Source organism: Corvus cornix, chromosome 9, assembly GCF_000738735.6.
Source record: "Corvus cornix cornix isolate S_Up_H32 chromosome 9, ASM73873v5, whole genome shotgun sequence".
Lineage (NCBI taxonomy): Eukaryota > Metazoa > Chordata > Aves > Passeriformes > Corvidae > Corvus > Corvus cornix.
Genome location: NC_046339.1, coordinates 15,992,257 through 16,013,263, shown reverse-complemented (window position 1 = coordinate 16,013,263; position 21,007 = coordinate 15,992,257). Strand labels below are relative to the sequence as shown.

At 38.3% G+C, this 21,007-nt stretch overlaps 1 protein-coding gene across 9 annotated transcripts in view; it reads left to right on the top strand.

The window, feature by feature from the left end:
* The window catches only part of AGFG1 (ArfGAP with FG repeats 1), a 36,097-nt gene that overhangs the window by 6,128 nt on the left and 8,962 nt on the right, over positions 1–21,007 (top strand). For 8 of the 9 annotated variants that reach the window (XM_039556997.1, XM_039556993.1, XM_039556999.1 and 5 more), the window contains exons 2-5: positions 3,090–3,183; positions 13,579–13,694; positions 14,224–14,386; positions 15,399–15,555. In XM_039556997.1, the coding sequence (XP_039412931.1) occupies positions 3,090–3,183; positions 13,579–13,694; positions 14,224–14,386; positions 15,399–15,555 (530 nt within the window). Of the gene's footprint in view, positions 1–3,089; positions 3,184–5,925; positions 6,040–13,578; positions 13,695–14,223; positions 14,387–15,398; positions 15,556–21,007 lie in introns of those variants that run through there. The other variant, XM_039556998.1, reaches the window with a different exon arrangement.

Sequence of the window (21,007 nt, the reverse complement as noted above, 5' to 3'; positions counted from 1 at the left end):
TGGGCTGACTTTTTAGGCTGCTTTAGCATAAAAGGAAGCTTTACATAGGTTCCCTCCACCCTTTGCCGTATTCAATGGACATAAATACTTGTATGTACAGTATTGCACCCTGATAGTTTACATTAAGGCTCTTAAAGTTTTGTTCAGAATTTCCAGTCCTCCTGGACCACTGATGTGGTGTCTTGCCCTCTTTCATTGTGCCAGACATCTGACACCTCTGTGTGGTGATCTGACCTTTAGGGGGGAATGTCTTCCATCTCTTAGCAGGATGGTGTAATAGAAATGTGAATTCATCTTGTCCCATGTGGATATAATGTGTATATCAGGGAACTTTATAATCTGAATTTGTCACTGGAGAGACAGGCATGGAGGAAGTCTCTGGTGAGATTTAACAAAATCTTATCTAGGCCTCAACCACATTCAGTATTGCTGCTTAATAGAGCTGAAGATACTGAAGATATCAGTGTTTGCTGATGTAAATGCTCTGAAGAGCCCTAGTAGATGACTGTAGAGTAGGTACATGTTAACTTGTTCAGTGCCTTTAAATTGCAAACACAGGTACAGCAGAGCACTTAAACTATACTTACGGCAAAAAGGAATTTCCAGCAGGAGCTGGAAAGTTGAGATATACTGCCTGTGCTGGGAAACATGTAAAAGTGTTAGTGAATAGCTCTGGCTTTTAGCCATTAAATAGTTTACAACTATCTAACTGTGCTGCTATTGTAATTACTAGAAGGAGAGTGAATGAACAGACTAAGGCAGGCAGAACTGCTTTTATACTTACTGCAAAAGCAAGGGATGGTAATTCTCATGTAACATTTGATGGAGCATATTTATGTGAAATGCCGGGTGGATGCCAACTTTGTTTCTATGCTGTCACTGAGTATGTGATGCTACAGTGTCTTTTAGTGAATTGTAATTGCTTACACACACAGACCTAGAAGGTGTTTTTTTAAAACCCAAAAATAAACAAACCTAAACAACCAAACCTAATCCTAGCACCAGCTCGGAAACAATGAATTTCAACTGCATAGAGAACTCTTATAGATTTCTTTTAAATTACATAATCTTAAAATGAGTATGTACTTTAAAAAAATCTTAGATAATCGTATAGTATTTTAATAAGTGTAATTTATTTGTGATGTAGATGATACAGCTAGATGAAAGATGTTAAATTGGTAATTTTAATTTACCAAGAAATTTAAACGTTTTGAGAGAAGATAGTTTAATCAACTATCTTAAAACCTCTCTCACCAACTTCAATGAAACGTCTACCTTCTTGTCAAGATGCTGAACTGTGGAGTCTAATGTCAGCTGCTCTGATTTCAAAAATTTGCTGAAGCAAATAGTATTCTGTAAAACTAATTTTGACACGCTTGTAGGTTTGTATATGACTTCTGCTTTTAAGGTATTCAAAATCACAGCATTTCTTAGCAAAATAAAATTAATTGTTTATCTAAGTGTTTCAAGCAGTGACTATCTCAAATTTAGTTTCTCATGAAACTTAGGCTAAAATGTTACTGCTGAGTGTTCTAACCAGTATTCAACTTTTGATTAAAAATGTGAAGATCTTTTAACACAGGATCAGAATTCTTACAGGTACACTTGAATTTAGGTGTGAAGGTGAATTTGTAAGCTAAATGCACAGCAATATTCTTCCCATTAGACTTGGAAAACTTGAAGTGCTAAAATTTTTCTGTAAAAGTTGAATATAATGTTAATATTTGGAATATCAGATTTTTGTCATAGGCTGTTCTGATGGGTAACAATTTAATTTATAGTTAATATTATTGGGATAATCATGGAACTTAAAGAAAACCACTGGTTGTCCTAAATTAGATGTCAGTGATTTTTTTTTTTTTTTTAATTCTTAAAAGCAGTCTGAACCAAATTTAGAATTGAAAGCATAGGAACAAATACAAGCAATAGAGCTATCAGTTGATTTTCTTAGTGATTTGTTAGGCCTGTATTGCATCCCTGGAAAGCTTTTTGTGTGCTTTGATATCTCATGGTTAATGTATATGAATTGGTTTTTAAGATGGTATTTCAGAAATCCAGGCCTGGTTAACGTGAGTGTTAAACTGGCCCCGTGGTGTTGCCTGAGTGTCTCACTGCTTGGAACATGTGGGATGTAATGTTCTGGCCACCATTGAGCAAAGCACAGCTTGGTTTTGATTGTAGGCAATTTGTTGGTAGGCAAAAGCAGTAGTTAGCATGTATTTAAAGAAAGAGCTTGAAAAGAAAGCAAGTTTTTTCTTACCGTGGTGCTGTTGCTCAGCAGGTTTTCTCTCTGTGCTTGCAGGTTGTGACTTAACCAGGTTTGACAATGTCAGGCTGTGGCAACAGAAGTGCCTAGTGTTTCTGCTGGCACACTGTTTCTGCAGCAGCCTGGCGTGGATGTGAGAGTGGTGCCAATCTGGGCTTGAGGCAGAGCTGCTCACAACTGGAGCTGTGGCATTAGCAATGGTATCTCTCATGTGAGAGCACACTAAAACCAGTGTCTTTTTACTTTTGTTGTGGTTACTTCTGTAGTGTTCAGGAAGAGGAAGAAGCCCCTGTGAGTGCAGGGGCAAAAAGTAAACTAGAAAAAGATGCTGTGAGGAAACAGGAAATGTAGGTTAAAGCAGGAGAAAAAGACTGAGCTGGGGAGTTTAGCTTGAAGAAATCCAGTTATTGGGTAGAAGCTGTAGTAAGAGATCAAAGTGAGGGAGGAGTTGGAGGGAAAGGAAAATGCAGCCAAGGGGGGACCCAAGAGCGAGAGACGAAAGGTTGAGGCAAGGGTGAAGCAGATTAGGATTTAAAAAAAAAAGTCTAATTTTGTTTTCTTAAATTTGCATAGAAAGTGCCGGAGTGAGTTTGCATGAGCGATTGTGAACATTGGTTTCCCCCCAAGTTCTGTTACTCAACTTAGTATACTGAGCGTTACTTTGAGAAGAGCTTACACAGCCTTAAGTTGTATGGCTGTACCAAGAATGAGTATGTTTTACAGAGATGGCTCCTATTTTAAAACGGACTGACTTCTAGCTGTAGTGTTAAACGTAATTGTATGATGACAAATTTCCCAAATGAATACTTCTTGCTTCTTTCAGGCGGGGCTTGAATCCACCCCACAGAGTGAAGTCGATTTCAATGACTACATTCACACAACAGGAAATAGAATTTCTGCAGAAACATGGAAATGAAGTAAGTATTATTTGGAGAATAAAGTGGATTTGGCACTTAAGTAATGTTTTAGACTTTAATATTTAAGAAAAGCTTAGTTGGTTTTTTTTTTTTTTTAGCAAAAGCTAGACAGAAGTCTTTGGAAGCCAACATCATTTGAAATGAGGTTTCTGAAGTGCTTGTTTCATTGGGTAGCTGATCATCATAATGTTATAGTCCAACCCAGACAGTCCAGATTCACATGATCAGTATTTCTGAATTGGGTTTTCTTTTGACTTTGCATAAGGCAAGATGCAGCCATTTTTTTTTTCTTGCAAGCTCAGAACTTGAAACTGACTGCAGCAGTGTTTCCTGAAAGAGTGCACTGTGACAAAAATAAATACAAAAAATACAGCTTGTAGCTGTATTTCTTCACAGTAGGTGTCAGAAAGTCTTCTAGTAGTTTTAATAGCCTCTTTACTTAATAGAAGTATATCCATGTTGAATGTTCTTGGAGAGAGGAAGGAAAGGGAGAAATTGTTATCTAGTGTGTGCCTTGTGGCAGCTTTGAAGACGACAAGTTCTAGCATACTGACTTTTTGTTCTTTTTAATAGAAGAAAACATCTGAGGTAAATGTTGGATTGGCTCTATGGGAACACACAGAGCACTTAAGCCCTGGATGTGGCTATTGCTCTCTTCAATTTGAGAGTGAAGTTTGTGTTTTAATACCATACTGTAGCATTGAGCATTTTAGAGGCAGATTTTGCCTCTGTTGGAACTAGATAAAGTTCTGCTTCACATTGATTGCATCTGTATCCTGTTTAGTAGAACTATTGATTGTAGGCTAGAGTGTTTTATTAGTGTCCTCTTGTGAAGCTTTGTGGGGATAAATCCCATCATTCACTAAAATGCTGGTACTCAGCTCTCTTAAAGTTGGCCCATTCATAACTGTCAGGTTGAAGAATGAAAATAGAAGTAGCAATTTCTTTTTCTGTCCTGGTAAACATGTGTTATTTGTTGAAATGACCGTTAGTGGATGATTCCTCTAGACAGAGCTGGAACGAGGCCTGAACTCTCCCAGACTTTATAAAATACTCTTGATGGCTTAGGTTGCTTGTTTTTTTTTAAAACTGTAGAGAATTGCATATATATGTGTATATATGTGGAGCATACTGCTGACTTCTTGCATAGGGAAATTTAATAAAGAATCTTCTGTGGACTCACATAGAGTGTGTTGGAGTCTCTTTCCATAGGATTGGATTGTAAACTTCAGCTAGCTTTAAGCTTCACAAAGTAAAGGAAAACATGTGTTTGTAGCTCCCTCCCTGCATTTGTTTTAATTTCATTTTTTTACTAAATCTGCGATGTCTAGAGAGTGCTTTGAGTTTGTCTTCACTGATCTGGAACCTTAAGTGATCCTTTCTCAACTGATTAGTGTGGTTGTCCTTTTCATTATAGCCATGACTAGTCTGCCAGTCATAATGATTTAGTTGATACGTAATTTATTATTGACATAAAAAAAGTTCACAGATCTCTGCAGTGCTATTCTGTTTCAAAAGCAGGGGTCTTTGCACTTGCAGTATTCTAATTAGAGAATTGCAATGATTTAAATGAGCTGCCTCAAAAATGAAGATGTATTCCTGAGTTTAGTTTTAGGTTGTTGATTATTGCTTTAATTCTTCAGTAGAACTGAGTAGACACTTGCAAGTGCAGATGGTAGATTTAAGGAGTGCTCAAATATTGAACAGAAATGATTATTGTTTTAAACACTGTTAGAAGTTTAAAACCTAGTTAAACATGTTTTCACTTTTTTATATTGCAGTAGTTAAACAGGCATTTTGCTTTCTCTTGTTGGTATTGGACTTTGGAACCTGCAGATAAGCTAATGTATTGGACAGATGAAATTCATCTGACCTCACAAAAAACCACTGTTTTGCTTAGCTTGCTGTTCAGCATAGGAGGCTCTTGTGTGTATAGGAAGAAATTAAATTTCCTAAAATAAGACTTTCCAAACATGGAATTGTCCAATGTTGTAATATCAACAATTAAAACAATTCTGCAGCGATTAATATAAAAAGAAGCTAACCTTTTTTACAATCTATCGTGTTTAACATCCATTTTTCTGTAACTTCTAAAATACTTTCATTCCCACTTTTTTGTTCTAGTCTTTCTCCAACATGGCCAAGGCCTCTGTGATAACCTTTCTTGCTTCCAGATGAGTAGATCATGATTATACAATAGGGATCTTGCTCTGAATACAAAGTAAAATAGCAAGAAAACTTCCATGAGATAAAGTAGTTAGGGTGCTGAGTTGTTCTTAGAGGAAGTAGTTTTCCACTCTCCTTCAAAGGGTATTTATAAGGTCAGTGTATTGTATGAGGTTGAAGTTCTCTAAACCCAGAAAACAAACAAAACAAAAAAACCCAACCACTCCAACCAAACAAAGAAAAAAACCCAAAACACTTCCTAATATTTAAAATACTAACTTCTCCCCAGTTGTTGTAAATGACCCTCTTTATGGCATACATGGGTAAAATATTCAGTTACTGAAAGGCTTCTGCAAAGCAACTGCTTTGGGGAGAGCCGATTCACAGCAGCTTTTCTTTAAGTGAGACACCATCTTCTTCCCTGTATGTACATGTTCTAAGAAATGTCATTCTGGCCCAGGCAGCTTGAACTTTATTTTAAATGAGTTTTTACTGCTTCAAACAGTTTTAAATCCTTTCACTGTATTAGAAGACACCTATATTTTGGTGTTGCTTACTCATCTGTAGGTATAAACAGATGTCCAGACTCCAGCTTTGGTAATGTTGGGATTAGGTCACTGCAGCAAGACTGGAGGCATCTTCCAGCTGACATTCCTCAAGTGCCTTCTGAAATCCTTTTCAAGGATAAAGGTAATTCTGACTCACTGGGTAGGGTTTGTCGTCTCCTTGCTCTCTACATGAAGAACAGTGTATTTTCATGTTAGGAATAACCAGAAGAGATTGATACAGAGATGTTTCTGCTTGAATAATCATCCTCAAATGATGCTAGCGCTGATTTGGCCTCTGATTCAGTTGTGCGGTGGTAGTAGGAAGTGAACCCGCTGTTTGCAGAAAGTGGAGGTGGTGCTAATCTCCTGTTGCCATTATAGCTGTGAATATTTATTCAGAAACTTTTCCCTTAAGCTGAAAATAGTATTAGGAGGCAAACCGGTAACAGAGTTAATTTTTCTCCTACCCTTTTGAAAAACGACAGGTATTTTATAGCCTTTCCAAATAGCCCATTCTAAAATGCATGTGGTTGAAGAAAAAGATCTTGATGGTCTTCTGTTTAGAAAATCTGTGTTACTCTGGGGGAAAGACCATGTTTACCTGACCTAATGAGTAGAATACATGCAGATGTGCTCAGCTGTTTGGGGTTATTTTAATAGTGTTGAATTTTGGTTTGGTGCCAATCTTCCCAACTCCCAGTAGCACCTGTGCAAGTCCCTCTTCCCTGCACTCTTGTAGAGCTGGCAACAGTGTGAGTCTGGTTCAGAGCTGGTGTTAGGCCAGACCAGAATGCTTCCCTAGAAGCATTACTATGGAATGTGGCCTAGAAACCCTGGAGTGGAAGGAGCAGTCTCTAAGCTGGAGCTGATGAGTCCTGACAGCACGAGCTGTGCAGTCAGGTGTCCTTGTAGTACATTGCTGGTTCTGCTAATACGATATAGAGATACATGAGCTGATTGTGTGTAGAACAATGTCTTTGTTAGCAGGATTTACTGGCTTGACTCTGCTTATGAAACAACTATAACTTCTGGACCCAAACTGCCTTTGAAATCAGTATGCTGGCAGTATAAAATAATTTTAACCTACAGAGAGTAATGAATAATATTGACATCAGAAGTGCAGAATTGCTAAACAAAGCTATAACTTGCTTACATAAAGAAACTGTTTCCAAATCTTCCTTCCTGTAGGGTGTTATGTTTTGGAACATAGTTTTGTTGTGTGATACTGTGCAGTTCTATGCACTGTCAGTGTTACATTTGGTGCATAACTGAGGATATTTTATTGGCAGGGAGGGGGAGAAGAAGAAATCTAATATGGCATTTACAAGCCTCCTGAAAGGTAATGTCTCATTAGAGCTTTTTAAACTAGACTGACGTGTAATCTTCCTATGCAGTGGTGTGTCTGGGTCTCAAGAAGGGTTGTAGGTCAAGTAATGTGCTTTTCCTAGTTGAAGTGCAGTTTCTATCACCAGAAGGATGTGTCCTGCTAGAGTTTTTCCTTGCCTTGTTGCCTTCACTGCATACAAGAGCAGGAGGCTTCATGAGAGAGAACTGAGCTTTGCTGGCCTGACTGAATTTTTATTATTCCTAACTAGCACAACTATGCTAGCAAGAGTTTCTAAAGTGTGGTGGCTCAATGTGTTGTGTAAGCAGAAGGCCTTTGTCTCTCCTATATCCGCCTTCCCACACACACTGGAGATCTCTATCAGTGAAATAGTTATGACACAGCAAAGCATTATTTGGTAGTTGAAATACATAGCAGTGGAAGAGGAAGAAGTGGAATCTCAGATTCTCAGTGTTTCTGTAAAATTTGATGGATAATGATGACTCTTTCCTTGATTAACAGTTTTTTAGTGTGCCTGTTCTTCCCTACTTGCCCAGCTCTGTAAAAACACACATGGAAAAAAAAACCCGAAACAAAACAAAAGCTAAACTTTTGTGGAAAACAGGTACATGTATTTTTCTCTTAGTCTTTGAGCCCTGCTTGGAACTCCTGAAAGCATTAAATGTTATTGGTGGCTGAGTTTTAAACCAGAAGCCTTTCTGATTAACTTTTTGTGGTGTGCCAGATGTGCACCGAATGGGAGGTGTTCTTTGTTGCTTTCTGTCAAAGCTGAAAACAAGGGTAATGACTGAAAGTGTAGGACTACAAATGTAAATAGTGTTTGGAAAACCTAATGTCTGGTAAATATAATTACTGTGGGAAAAACAGTTCTCCCTCAGGTGGAATAGCTGTGGAGTGCAAATTCAGGGAAACCAATGGTATGAAGAGAAATATAGGTAAAGGCTTTATTATAATGTACAATATGCACTTGGCCCAGTTTCTCCTTTCAATGATATATTTAAGTTACGGTAACTCACAGTTTCTGTCTTGCTACCTCCTGGGTTTTTATCTAGGTCAGGGCGAGTAGGTTGGTGCTGGTAGTGATTCTCTTTCCCTCTTTACTTCATGCTGTACTTACTGATCTAATTCTGAACGTCCCAATATCTGGTTGCCAAGTGTCTAATGACATCCCTCACAGGACTGAAGCTTGTTGGCAGAGGACAGGTACTATCCTTCCCAAAGCAGTTGTAGAGGGATTCTCATGAAATTTTAAACTTCATGAAGACAACTGCTGAATCTTACCTACTTATTTTTACCTGACGAGTGTAGTAGGGGCAAAACTTCAAAGTACTGTTTCTGTCAACTCTTCAACAAAAGTAGACTTTCAAGTGCTGCATACGCTTAGTCATTCTGACTTCAATGCTCTCCTTTTTTTTCCCCTGCTCCATTGGTGAACCAGTGGGACATGGACTAATTACACTTTTCAGGGACAGTGGACAACGATTATGGATTGTTGGATATGTTCCACTGTTTCTAGGGGCTTCCACATAACTTGAATGTTTACTCTTGGCTCCAGATTGTCAGGCTCTTCTCTAAGCAGAGCATTTTGTTTGATAGAGCTGTGGTTATCAAAAGGAGGAGTATAGCAAAGCTTTGGGCGAATAAACAGAGCTTTTAGCAGAGGCTTATTCGTGCTGTTGTTGCAGAAAGAACAATATTAATGTTAAATGGCTGAACCAGAGTATTCCCAAGGAGATGGTGCAATGTAGAAGGATTTCAGAAAGCCATAGAATTTTTAGGGCTGATACCTTAATAGTAGTGTTGTGTAATTGTGTGGTGAGTTGGGATGATGCTTCATGTATTATCTGTAAAAGCAAAGGAATGAGTAATTCTGTTAAAATGGGACTGAAGATGTGTCATGAAACTTGAGCAGTAGCATTTTCTGAATGAGCTCTGCAAGTGTGATTTATATATGGAGCAGTTAAAGAGGTGGTTTGAAATACATGCTCTTTGGGATATCAAATTTGAATTTCTCAAAGCATATGCTTTCAAAATAACCAAAAATTGAGAACAATTACTTCCTTGGATTTTTTTCAAATGGTTTGTTTGTATTAAATAAGAAGAAAACTGTGTTTAGTAGAGCAACTGCTTGCTTAAGGGTTGGGTTTGTGCAGGTTTCCTTTAATGCCTTTTTGCAGTTCCTCCCTGTTCCCCCTCCCTGCAAGTAATGCCCTGCAAGAGTCAGCACATGCTGTGAATAACTGTGGGAGTAACTGTGCTGTTCAGGTGTCCTGCCTGGGCAGCCGTTGGGCCAGACAGAACATAGCACTGAAGCTCATGAGGAAGTGTTGCCAACTAAAGATGCCAGTCTGGTTTTTCTATACTTGTGCTTTTTTTTTTTCATTGTAATTAATCTTTCAGTATCTGTCCAATTCCTAGTGAATTAGTGGGGAGTAATCAGAGTACCAAACTGAGTAATCATTCCCCACCATAAACAGCAAGTTCCATGGCATAAATTTCCTTGATATTTATCACAAGAGTAACTTTTGAATAGTTTTGAAAGAAAAAAACGTTCAATCCATAAAAATACAGCAAAAATAAAGATTTCTCACATCAAACTTACTTCTTTGCGCATGATTCAGGACTGCTGGTGACTTACTTTAAAATGACTATGGAAAGATTACTTCAAAAGACCACAATTACACATGTGAATTCTGCCTCTGACAACAGTATTTTTTAAATTTTATTTTTTTATTTCATCCTGTGGTATTGCACAGCTCTCTGCCATTTGTGTTTTTTTTAGATGGCTGAAAATTGTGTTTTGTGGCTCACTTGAAGCATAATCAATGCAGTGTTGTGGATCCCTGTCAAGTCAGATGATAGTAGCAGAAGTATAGCTAGACAGAGCACACAGGTCACCAGCAAACAAGAGAAGACAATGGGCCTTTTATTGGGTTCTGAATGCCTGCTTGGAATGGCTGCTGATGTTCAAAGCATTGCGTGCTACTTCAGACAGAAATATGTGCCTTTTCATGGTTTCTTGTGTGATTCTAAAGCTTTTTAAAATACGGCTTTCTAAAGAACTTAAGTCAAAATTGTGTAGGTTGGAAAAAACCTTCAAGATTATCAAGCCCAGCTGTAGTAGGAAGACAAAACAGCCTTTTTTTGGCTTAATCATGGTCTGAAATGCCCTTATGAGGATGTGATTTACCCTTTGTATTCCAGTCATGTTGTACACCCACTTAGTCTTATGGTCCCTTTCCATCATTCCCACTATCCAAATCCAAACTACTCTTACCTATTGTGGGTGTCTGGTTTTGGTTTAAGACTTGTCCATATTTATGAACTTTTAAGAAATTGTACACTCTCTGATAGCTCTTTAGGTAAAGAAACTTAACGTGAAATTTATTATTACCACCTGGTGTGGTAAATGTTTTACACTGTGTTTGTACATCTCCTGCAGTCAGACTCTGGTACAGTGAGAACTTCTTGCTGAAGTGTGTATGACTAAGTAGGTTCTTTGGTAGGTTCTTTGGCTTGGTGGTTGTGTGTTGCCCATTAGTAAAACTGTTCTCTCTGTTACCAGCAACAGAAAAACACAGAGTGCCTGGCAGTTTGTTTAAATTAATTACAGTAGTGACTTAAGACATATTTCACTTGTTACTTCTTTTTGTGGTTAGGTATTTAGCAGGAATTAGTTGCTCCAGGAAGCACTTTTGGAAGCCTGCTTTCTGAATGTTTGTAAAAATTGCCATGTAATGGCAAGGGCTGATGCCTTTAAGAAGCTTGCATCATTTTAAAATAACAGGTGTTTGTTCAGCACAGTCCTCCTCCGTTCCTGTTTGCATATTCATAGAACTGTATCTACTATAGCTCTGTAGCTGGTAATGATCTAAAGTCACACAGCACCTTGTTTTCTGAGTCCTTACAGAAATCATTGGTCACGATGGCCTGAGACTTTGACATGGAGCTGTGATGGGGTTTTTTGGTTTGGATTGTTTGTTGGTGGGGTTTTTTGTTTGTTTGTTTTGGAGGTTTCTTGTTTGTTTTCTTTTCCCCTCACTCCAAATGCTTAGGCACTTCAGGGTGAAGATGAAGCAGAAAACTGGGAGGGAGAAATGTGAAAAACTGGGCTGTGGTTTGTTGCGCTGAGTTGATCTCCTCCAGGTTTCAATGGTACCAGTGACATGGCAATTGTGATGAGTTTCTGTGATCTCACTTGTTTTGGGTTGCAGGAGAAGGAGGAGTACTTGGATGGCCTGACATGGGTGGGGAAGGGGACTTCCTCTTTCATTTGTCCGCACATCTCAGGCTGGATGCAAACTGATTATCATGGTACAGCCCCAAGTGTTAACAGTGCTGGGTGCAGAATCAAGTAGGGGCTGTTGTAACATTTGTCTTTCTGCTTGTCTGAAATTAAGCACAATTTTTCTTTTCTTCCGTGTTTTCTGATGTTCTTTCCAATACTGAGTTGGGGTTGGGAGGGGACTGTGTAGAGTTGAACACCACCAACTCCTGCTGCTAGAGATTCTGTAAATAGCCACAAGCAGGACTTCTCTTCCTCTTAGCAATCATATGACTGCTGCTTGTATAGTTATACTCACAAATCTAAGTATGGAAATACTACTCCTGGCCCACCTCAGGCTATGCACTGCAAGTTTAAAGCTACACACGTAAATATTCTGACTTTATATATTTTGTCAGCAAAAAGTAGTGAAAGATTGGTACTATTAAAACAGTGATTCATGCTATTAACTTTTACTTTAGAACAGACTTGTGACTTTTTTGACTACATTTATCTTCTAAGTTTGTATGAAGTATTAAACAATTATATTAAGTTTCATTATATCTATTATTATACTGCAAGTGACTTTAATTTTGGAACTCACATCAGTGCATTGAACTTGACCCTTTTGTGGAGTACAGTTGCAGAATGAATGTAGAAGAGCTGAGTTTGAGGTAGGAACTACTTATCTTAGTTCTAAATTAGCTATTTAAATACTAATTTAAAAATATATCTTGATCATTAGATCTCTTTCCTGTTGTTGTCTCAATCCAGTAGATGATAATAATGTTGGTAATAAGGACTGTTAGGTGTTGAATATGCAATCAGGCTATTTAGAACTGAAACATCAAGTATGAAATACGTAGCTATGATGTCTGCCTAATCTCTCTAATCCTGAGCAATCTCTGAAGTGACCCGTAAGATTTATCATGTTTGTCAGCTAGCTCTCCCTGGCCAGGTGAAGAGGAAAACCTGTTTGGGGAAGATGCTGAAGTGGAAGTATCACAGCTTCTACCTTGATTTGCCAGCTTTCGGAGCAATCTGTTTTGCAGCTCTTGGTTGTCAGAGCCTGTGCTTCTCCTGAAGGTCACTGGGGACAATGTTGAAAACCTGACACTTTTAGGGATAGAGGGCATGTTTGTAGTGGGCATGTAAGAAGGATGGTCAGGCCTATTTCAGAAAGGGTGTGGGAAGAAAAAGTATGCATCTTAAAAACAAAGCTTTTTTGACTGCTTCTCTGGAAGAAACCTGTTCTAAGAGGGCACTCAGATTTTTGAGGGCAGCTAATATTTGGTGTTATTGTTTGGGTGCATATTCAGGTTACTTGCAGAATCGTCTGAAGGGCTTAAAATATTTCAAGTTAAAACTCCTACGTCTTGTTTAGTTTTGAGATTGCCTTTCCTCTTGTTTTGCTCAGGAATTGAAGCTTGAACATACTGAGAATTTTGCAAGTGGTTAGCTTTTGCTCACTCACAACTCCAGTTAGAAAATTATATTGGAGCAAGAGTACTTTTACCCCTTCTCTCATACCATCACTCAAATGTATATGGTATTGTAGAAACTACATCATGATAACAAAGGCTGTTGGAAAAACAGCTCCTGTTCTCAAACAGTAATGAAAAGTATAAATAAACCTTGGATCCTTTAAAATCTACCATCTGGGGCTTAGAACATATGGAATCTGTTGAAACAGTTTAAGCCCTGAAGTACAGTAAGGGAATGTATAGAATTAGGTGAAGGAGAAGAGTCTTAAAGATTACAAGTAGAAATCAGGTGCTTTGCATTTCATGAGTACATTCTACAAATGTTTTGTAAAAACATTTGTGTTGGATGGTGAAATTGGATGCTGGGATTTGCTTGCCCTGCTGTGACAGATGGTCTCTCAACTCTAGGTATTTAGACCAGTACGTGGTGCACCAGTCAGTTGTTACAGCAGCTCAGTCTGGAATATAAATTATGTAGCCACACACTTTAATGGTCCAGTGTATTAATAATGACAAACTTAAATAGTTTAACTTTGAATTAAGTTATTTTGTCTGTTCAATCTGTATTGTTGTGGTTTTTTTATTAAGGTGTGCAAACAGATTTGGCTAGGCCTATTTGATGATAGATCATCAGCAATTCCAGACTTCAGGGATCCACAGAAAGTAAAGGAATTTCTACAGGAAAAATATGAAAAGAAAAGATGGTAAGATACCTTTACAATTTTAAAGATTGCCTCTATGATGAGAAATGAAGATGGACTGTTTGCTGTCATTTGGAATGTGCTTTCCTTCTTGTGTACTCTTCAGACTAGATTGCATAGTTCTGTAAAGTGAAATGATTTCTGAACTTTATTCAGAGCTCCTATAGGAAGCAGAGAAGACAAACTAAAGAAGTTTCTCAATGTTCATATTGATGGAACAGAAATGGCTTAAGAGCATGTCAACAACAATGTAAAGTAACAGTTTTGCAGACTATTATTTCCCATCCTGTTTATGTTGTATATTGAATAAGTGCTAAAAATATTGATGACTTTAAATTCTAGTCCATTTTTAAAAAAATCTCTGCTATATTTAAAGAATGGGTATTTTGCAAACTACTAACAGAATCTATTGCAGGATCAGGGGTTCAGTAGCAAAGCTGACATCTGCCAGTTCTCACACTTCAGACTTAGGAGCATTGAGTGGAACTTCTCATATGAAACTTGTAAAAACCATTGCTCTTCTTGAATGTAGGTATGTTCCTCCAGAGCAAGCAAAGGTGGTGGCATCAGTCCATGCATCCATATCGGGGTCTTCTGCCAGTAGTACAAGCAGCACACCTGAGGTGAAGCCACTCAAATCTCTCTTGGGAGAAGCTACACCCGCACTGCACTTAAACAAGGGGACACCTAGCCAAGTGAGTAATGACAGCTGAGGAGCACAGAACTGCTCTGCAGTCCTTGGCACTCTCTTCAGTGGCACAAAAATTCTTGCAATAACAACTGCTCTGATCTGTAGGAACTAATACGATCTCTGTATTTCATATATTTTATTGAAGTATATACACATTTGCAGATCAGGTACTAAATGAAGTTTGTTTCTATTGACCAAGTTGAATTTTTGGTGGTTATTTTTAAAGCAGAGTTTTCCAGTGTGATAGGATTAATTGATTATCTTTTGCATGAGTATCTCTAAAGTTTGGACCTAATGTGTTATATTTTCATCTTTGTTCTATTTGAAAACAAGAAAATGACTTATGCTGTTAACCATGAGATTAGTAGTGAATATGTGGATGAAAGCATGCCGTGTTTATTATTGCTTCCTTTGCATTCTGAAACTGTCTTAAGTGGCTTTCAGGGGGTGTCTGTATGCTGTAATGTAAAGTCAAACAACACTGTGTACTTAGATTTTTGGAGGGAAGACAGTTTTTTTGAAAACTGCCGTCAGGATACATGCACCTCTTGAATGGACCTCTTGGAACTCAAACAGTAGAAAATTGCAACTTCAAGCCTTGCTATGAAATTCTTCAATTTTTCTCTACTTATACTGAATTATAAAGATTTTTCCAGAATGTAGTGAATAACTGTTTTCCGTCTTGTAAAACTAAGTTTTATTGCTTGTATTTGTACAGTATTCGCAGTTTCAATTACAAAACCTGAAGTTGCTAATAATATATCACTACTCTTTTCTTCTGGGTGTTACTAAACCATGTAAATCTGCTGCAGAGTTCCTTTAAAAGCCAGACTAGTAGCATAGATAGTCTTCCTCATACTATAGGAGGAGGGTGTGTGCTACATATAGCATCTTAAACTTCAGGAATAAATGTCTTGTTAAAGAAATAAGCTTTGTCTAGCCCTCTAATATTTTGTAAATGTCAGTTCGGTAAAATATCACCTTTTCGTACTAGCTAATTGAAATGTTGTTTGTAGTCTCCTGTTGTAGTTCGATCTCAAGGACAGCAGCAACAAGAAAAGAAACAATTTGACCTCCTCAGTGACCTTGGCTCAGATATCTTTGCTGCTGCTCCTCCTCAGTCAACTGCTACAGCGAATTTTGCTAATTTTGCACACTTCAACAGTCATACAGGTAGGTATTGGACCAGTGTATCTCTTTTAAATGAATAAAATGTAGCCTTAATTTTCATGACTTTTGACTAAACTTCATGAGGTGTATGTAATCTCTGTGCCTTAGGAATGTTGTATTGCTCGAGATTTCTTTCAGGTCTTTATAGTTGAAGACAAAGACTGACAATTCTGCTTTTGAAAGTGGGAATTGCTACAGCTATTTCCCACAATATGTATGATTACACTGTTTCTGCCTACTGCTAAACTTAAAATTCTTCAGGGGAGAGAGTGAGAGGATGAGTAACAAAATGTTGGGAGAAGCTGATATTAGACGTTTAATTTTCTTTCTGAAAATTATTAGGAAAAGCATTCATGAAAAGCAAGCAGATACAGAGACTTTAAAGGAGTTCAAATGCATTGATAATAACTGCCAGTTTGTCAAAAGAAAAACCAAGGCTTGCCCAGTTTAAAGAGTGACCTCTTCTTCTGTGTGTGTGTCTATTTGAAAGCTGAGTACTGCCCATGTGGGTGGTATTCTGTAGATTCAGGAAGAATAAACAAGCCTTGAGCAAATGTATTGACTGAGGAAGGGGGATAGGCCTTGAATTCTTAGAGGATGACTTCAGTAAAATATATTGAACCCTCAGGGTTTGGTTTTTTTCCAGCCGAAGACCAAGAGTAATAGAAGTCTATCCTAAAGAAAAAGTCGATTCTGTGGTCACTGAAGTTTGTTGTTGCTAACTTGCATTGTAGTTGTGGGAAAGTACCTTTGCCTGTCTGGTCTGAATGGGCTTTTTATGTAGTTGTTCTGAGGGAAACTGTAATGCTGCTATGCTGCCCAGAATAAGAGAGATTTATTGCAAATCAGTCCTGAAACTGTTAGCAGCCAAGATAGTGTCGTGGACAGGACTTTAGATTCACACCTGAGGACCTGGGCAAAATACCAAGGATTTCTCCAAATTAATTTTTGGAGGTGTGTTTAACTGGGAGAACTTGTGCTGACTGGCCAGTGCTGTATTGTGTTACTGAAAAGGCTGCAGATGGTTAATTTTTCTAATAATTTCTTTCCAAAGTTGTTGCTGAATAATTCTTTATTTATATACACTTTATTATTCCTTGTGCTTTTTTAGGGAGATGAAAATTCCATTAAAGCAGTATTTTAATACTGTGTTTGAAGTCTAGGTAAAATTCCATTGCATCTCTGTTGGGTAATTTTTAAAAGGATAAAAAGCTATTGGAACACTCCAGAATAAATACGATCTGAGGAAAGAGTCTGTTAATTTCTGGTCACAAACTAACCATTGTGGTCATTCCCATGACTTCTTTCCGTAAGGTTTAGAGCCCTAAGCAGTTTCAGGGCTCGTAAATCAGTTTCTAAAAGACAAACCTGATTGTGAACGTGTGATAGCTGAACTTGTATTGCAGACTTGTTACCTGAGGGTGTTTTCTGACTTGTTATAGTAAAATGCTTGTAAGGCTTGTCTTGTGTGCAGTAAGTACAGGGTAGTGTTAGTGAAATGAATAAAATGTTACAGACTTCCTTTAGAACACAAGGAGGGTTGATCAGTCTGTCAGCTTTGGCAAAAATGAGTTTGAAATGCTCATTAAGGAGCTGTATAAACATGTAATTTTTGTTAGCAATTACACACTGCAGCGGAGGATGGGAGAATTTGCACTTAGTTTGGCACTACTTTCTCAAAGTTTATGGTCTGGTGTTCTTGATCTAGGGCTTGGTTTTTGCTATGTGTATAGGGGATGGACTTCTTCCCCTTCATGTACACAATACTAACTAAAGAAATCACTGAAGAGACCAGCAAACTTAAGATCCTTCAGTATAAGTTACTGAGTGCATCAGCTGATAAGAAAATATTAACAAACTTCTGCTGTAATCTATGAAGTGTAGGTGTAAATCTTGAAAATTATTCAGAAACTGCAATTTATGATGTTTCTGCTTTCCAAGTTCTTTACTGTGTTAAGCTGGTTCAGGGTATTGTTGCTTATGGAAGGGGAAACAAACTAACCTTATGTTTACTGTCTGTATTTAATTTACGAAGTTCTGTAATTTGTGCAGAACTGAGATTTTGAAGATGGTACATGACTGATGTGTCTTTAGTTTATAGATTGGTAATAGCAACAAGGATCAAAATTTTTGGCATGTAGATTTCTTACAAACTAATGGAATAGAAGACCTGCACAAAAGATTTTAGAAAGGTGTAGTGACACAGCACAACTCTATCACAGATAAAGTGGGAGAAGAGGCTTTATCTAGAAAAAGCAAAATAGTTTGAAATACTTATTTTACTTTTTACTTTTTTTACTTTAGATATATGTGGATTTTATTTTAGTTTTTTCTGTTTTGCAGTGTTTCATGCCTTTATTGCACACCAGGTAGTGCAAACCTCACAGAACAAACTGTGCAAAGACTGTAGGGGCAGCTGGCATTGCCGTGACTGGTGATGTCATCCCTGGCTTTAGCCCCATCCCTGACACTGCCCCCTTGGTTTGCAGTGTCAAGAGCAGCTGTAAGTCCATGGCAATCTGCAATCCCTGGCAGTCCCTGAGCTTGCTTAGGGTTGTTTTTTGGGTTTTTGTGTGGAGAACTGAATTTTGGAATTGTCAATCTACATGTTGTCCAGGTGCAGCAGAATACAAATATTACCTGGTCTTAACCTTTATGCCACATTTATGAACGTTGAAACTTTAGTACATAAAATAAAGCAAGCTTAGTATCAGAATACTCTACTGAAGAGTCTTTACAGCAATACTGTTTGAAATGGGCTCACTTGAAAGTCATACTGTGTGTGTGAGCTGATGCAGTAAAATTGAGTGTTTTGTAATGTAACACACTCCGGTTTTTAATTTGGACCCAAAAGGTATTTCATTTAAGATTCTTGACATAGTTTTCTGTTTGTGTGAGTGGTTAAAATGAATAATCTTGCCCTTACTCTAGGAGTGACATTTATGTACTTAATCCTATTTGGTCAACTAAACATCAGTCTCTTGTCTATCCAATTGATGCATTAGGATGAAAGTATCACTTTCATTTTAAAACGAATTCTTAATCTATTCCTATTAAAAAGTTACTGGTTTAAAAACCAAAACAACTCGAACTTCAGAATTTGGAATTAGAGTCCATAAAATGCTATTTGAACCAATACAGAGGATATAATAGAAGTAATTTTTTGTCTGTTTGAAGTGTGCCAAGGGAAAAAGTTGGCACAGAGGTGGAAATAACTTTACCAAGATCTTGCTTTCACGTTAATATTTTTTTTCTCCTTGTTGACTCTCATGCTGTGGTGGGTGGACCTTGCCTGATTCTAGGTGCCCACGGGGGCTGTGTGTTCACTCTCCGTTCAGCAGGGTGGGGGGAGAAAACACAAAAAGGTGATGAGTCAAGAGAAAGTTACTGTCCTGGGCAAACCAGACTTGACTTAGTTTATTGACACTTAATAATAGAGTAGAATAGTAAAAAATAAAACCAAACCTACCTTCATCCCTTCTTGTGAAATGTAATTTCACTCCTGAATATTTTAGCTCCTCTTCATGAGGGGGCTGGGGAATGGGGATTGCAGTTAGTTCACAAGATTTCATCTCTGTCACTACTTCTTATGCTGTTCCCCTGCTCCATTGTAGGGTCCCTCCCCTGCAGTGGGATATGGTCCTTCTCAAACTTCTTGGAACATGAACCCTCTCTGTGGGTGTCAGTTCTTCGAGAACTGCTCCAGCAGGGGTCTTTTCCATGGGGTGCTGTCCTTCAGGCAGGGTCACAGCTCCTGCCAGAAAACCTGCTCCAGTGTGGGCTCCTCTTCATTAGCCAGAGCTCCTGCCAGGACCCTGCTCCAACCGGGGCTTTCCATGAGCTCCAGCCTCCTCATGCCCTCCCTACCTGCTCTGCCGTGGCTCCTCCACAGACTGCAGTGTGAATGTGTTATCCTGTGGTCCTTCATGGGCTGCAGTGGGGCAGCCTTCCTCACCATGGTCTTCTCCATAAGCCTGGAGCATGTCCTTTCCTCCCTCTTAGCTGACCTTGGTGTCTGCAGTATTTTCTCTTGCATTTTCCTCTCTCCTCTCTCTGCCACAGCTGCTGCACACTGGTTTTTAACCTTTTTTAAACACAGTGCCTCAGAGGTGCCACCAGCACTGCTGGTGGGCTCAGCTTTGTGCAGTGGCGGGGGCAGTTTTGGAGCTGCGGCAGCTGTGCAGAAATGGGGGCAGCTTCTGTTCTCTCCTCACGGACCACCCTGACTGCTCCCTGCTACCAAAACCATGCCCTGTAAACCTAATGCTCATGCACACAGTTTATTAAATGTGGTATCGAGTCCAGCCGGACCTCACCCTCTCTCCCAGTCTACCCTGGGAAGGAAAATGCATGCACTTCCATTTATATTAGCAGCATTGTGGAATACAGTAGTTTGTATTAAAATGTCCTTTTAGGTTATAAATCTGTAGTACAGATGCTTTTGAATAGAAATTAAGTGAAATAATACAACTTTTAACTAGCACTATCAGACTATTAAGTTACAGTACTTAAGCAATCAGCATAATTTATTCTCTTTGTATATACTTAATCCGCAAAATCTCTCCAGAATAAACAAATTCTAACCTAAAAATATAATGTATTGCCATCTGTTATTCCAGAAGGTTGTTTCATGAGCTTTCTTTAGATAGTAATTCAAGTTATCTATATAAAAAGGTTTGGTTTGCATTTGATTAAAAACATTTTTTCCTTTCTTGCTTATAATAGAGTTTAAGGGCTTCTGTGGAGTTTATCAGCTAGGCATGCAATTCCTGTTGAATCTATAGATGCTTGAATGTCCAGCTGTTCAGAATTAGATTAGTGTTAACTTCTATTTTCTCCTATAGTATGGCACAAAAGGAAGGCGAAAACTGAAATTCTGTTTGAAATTTCCTTGGATTTTATTTTGTGGATACACTCTATGAATGCTATCTTCTTGACATTGGTATTGATTTTCCATATTTCTGTACTCTGATTTAGTTTTTTTAAAGACTGAATTTTCCAGTTAAATGAATTTATAAACCTAGCCAAAACTATTCAAGTGGTGCCAACCAAAGTTCACCTGAGGAAGAAGCACTTTGTGTATGAGGAATCTGAATTGCCAATATGTTACAAGAATACCTTCTAATTTTTATTCCCAAAGAAATGTTCGGTTAGCCCACAAGTTCTGGATTTGGAAACTATCTGGTATTCTGTTCTTTATGGCTGTTTTTTCCTGAGCAGCCAGCAGTGCAAACACTTAGGGTTAAGCTGAAGTGGACTCCATCAGGTCATGCAGTTGTGAGTAGCAGCTTGTGTAAGAAGGACAGAAGTAGCATTAACAGGTACAGCTCTGTGAAGGTGGTTTGTAAAAGCTTGTTCAAAGACAACTTCCAGTCATACAATAACATACAATTTTCTTCATGTAAAAAGAAGTACGTGGTAGGACATAACTCTTGGAGGCTGTCATGACCATGAA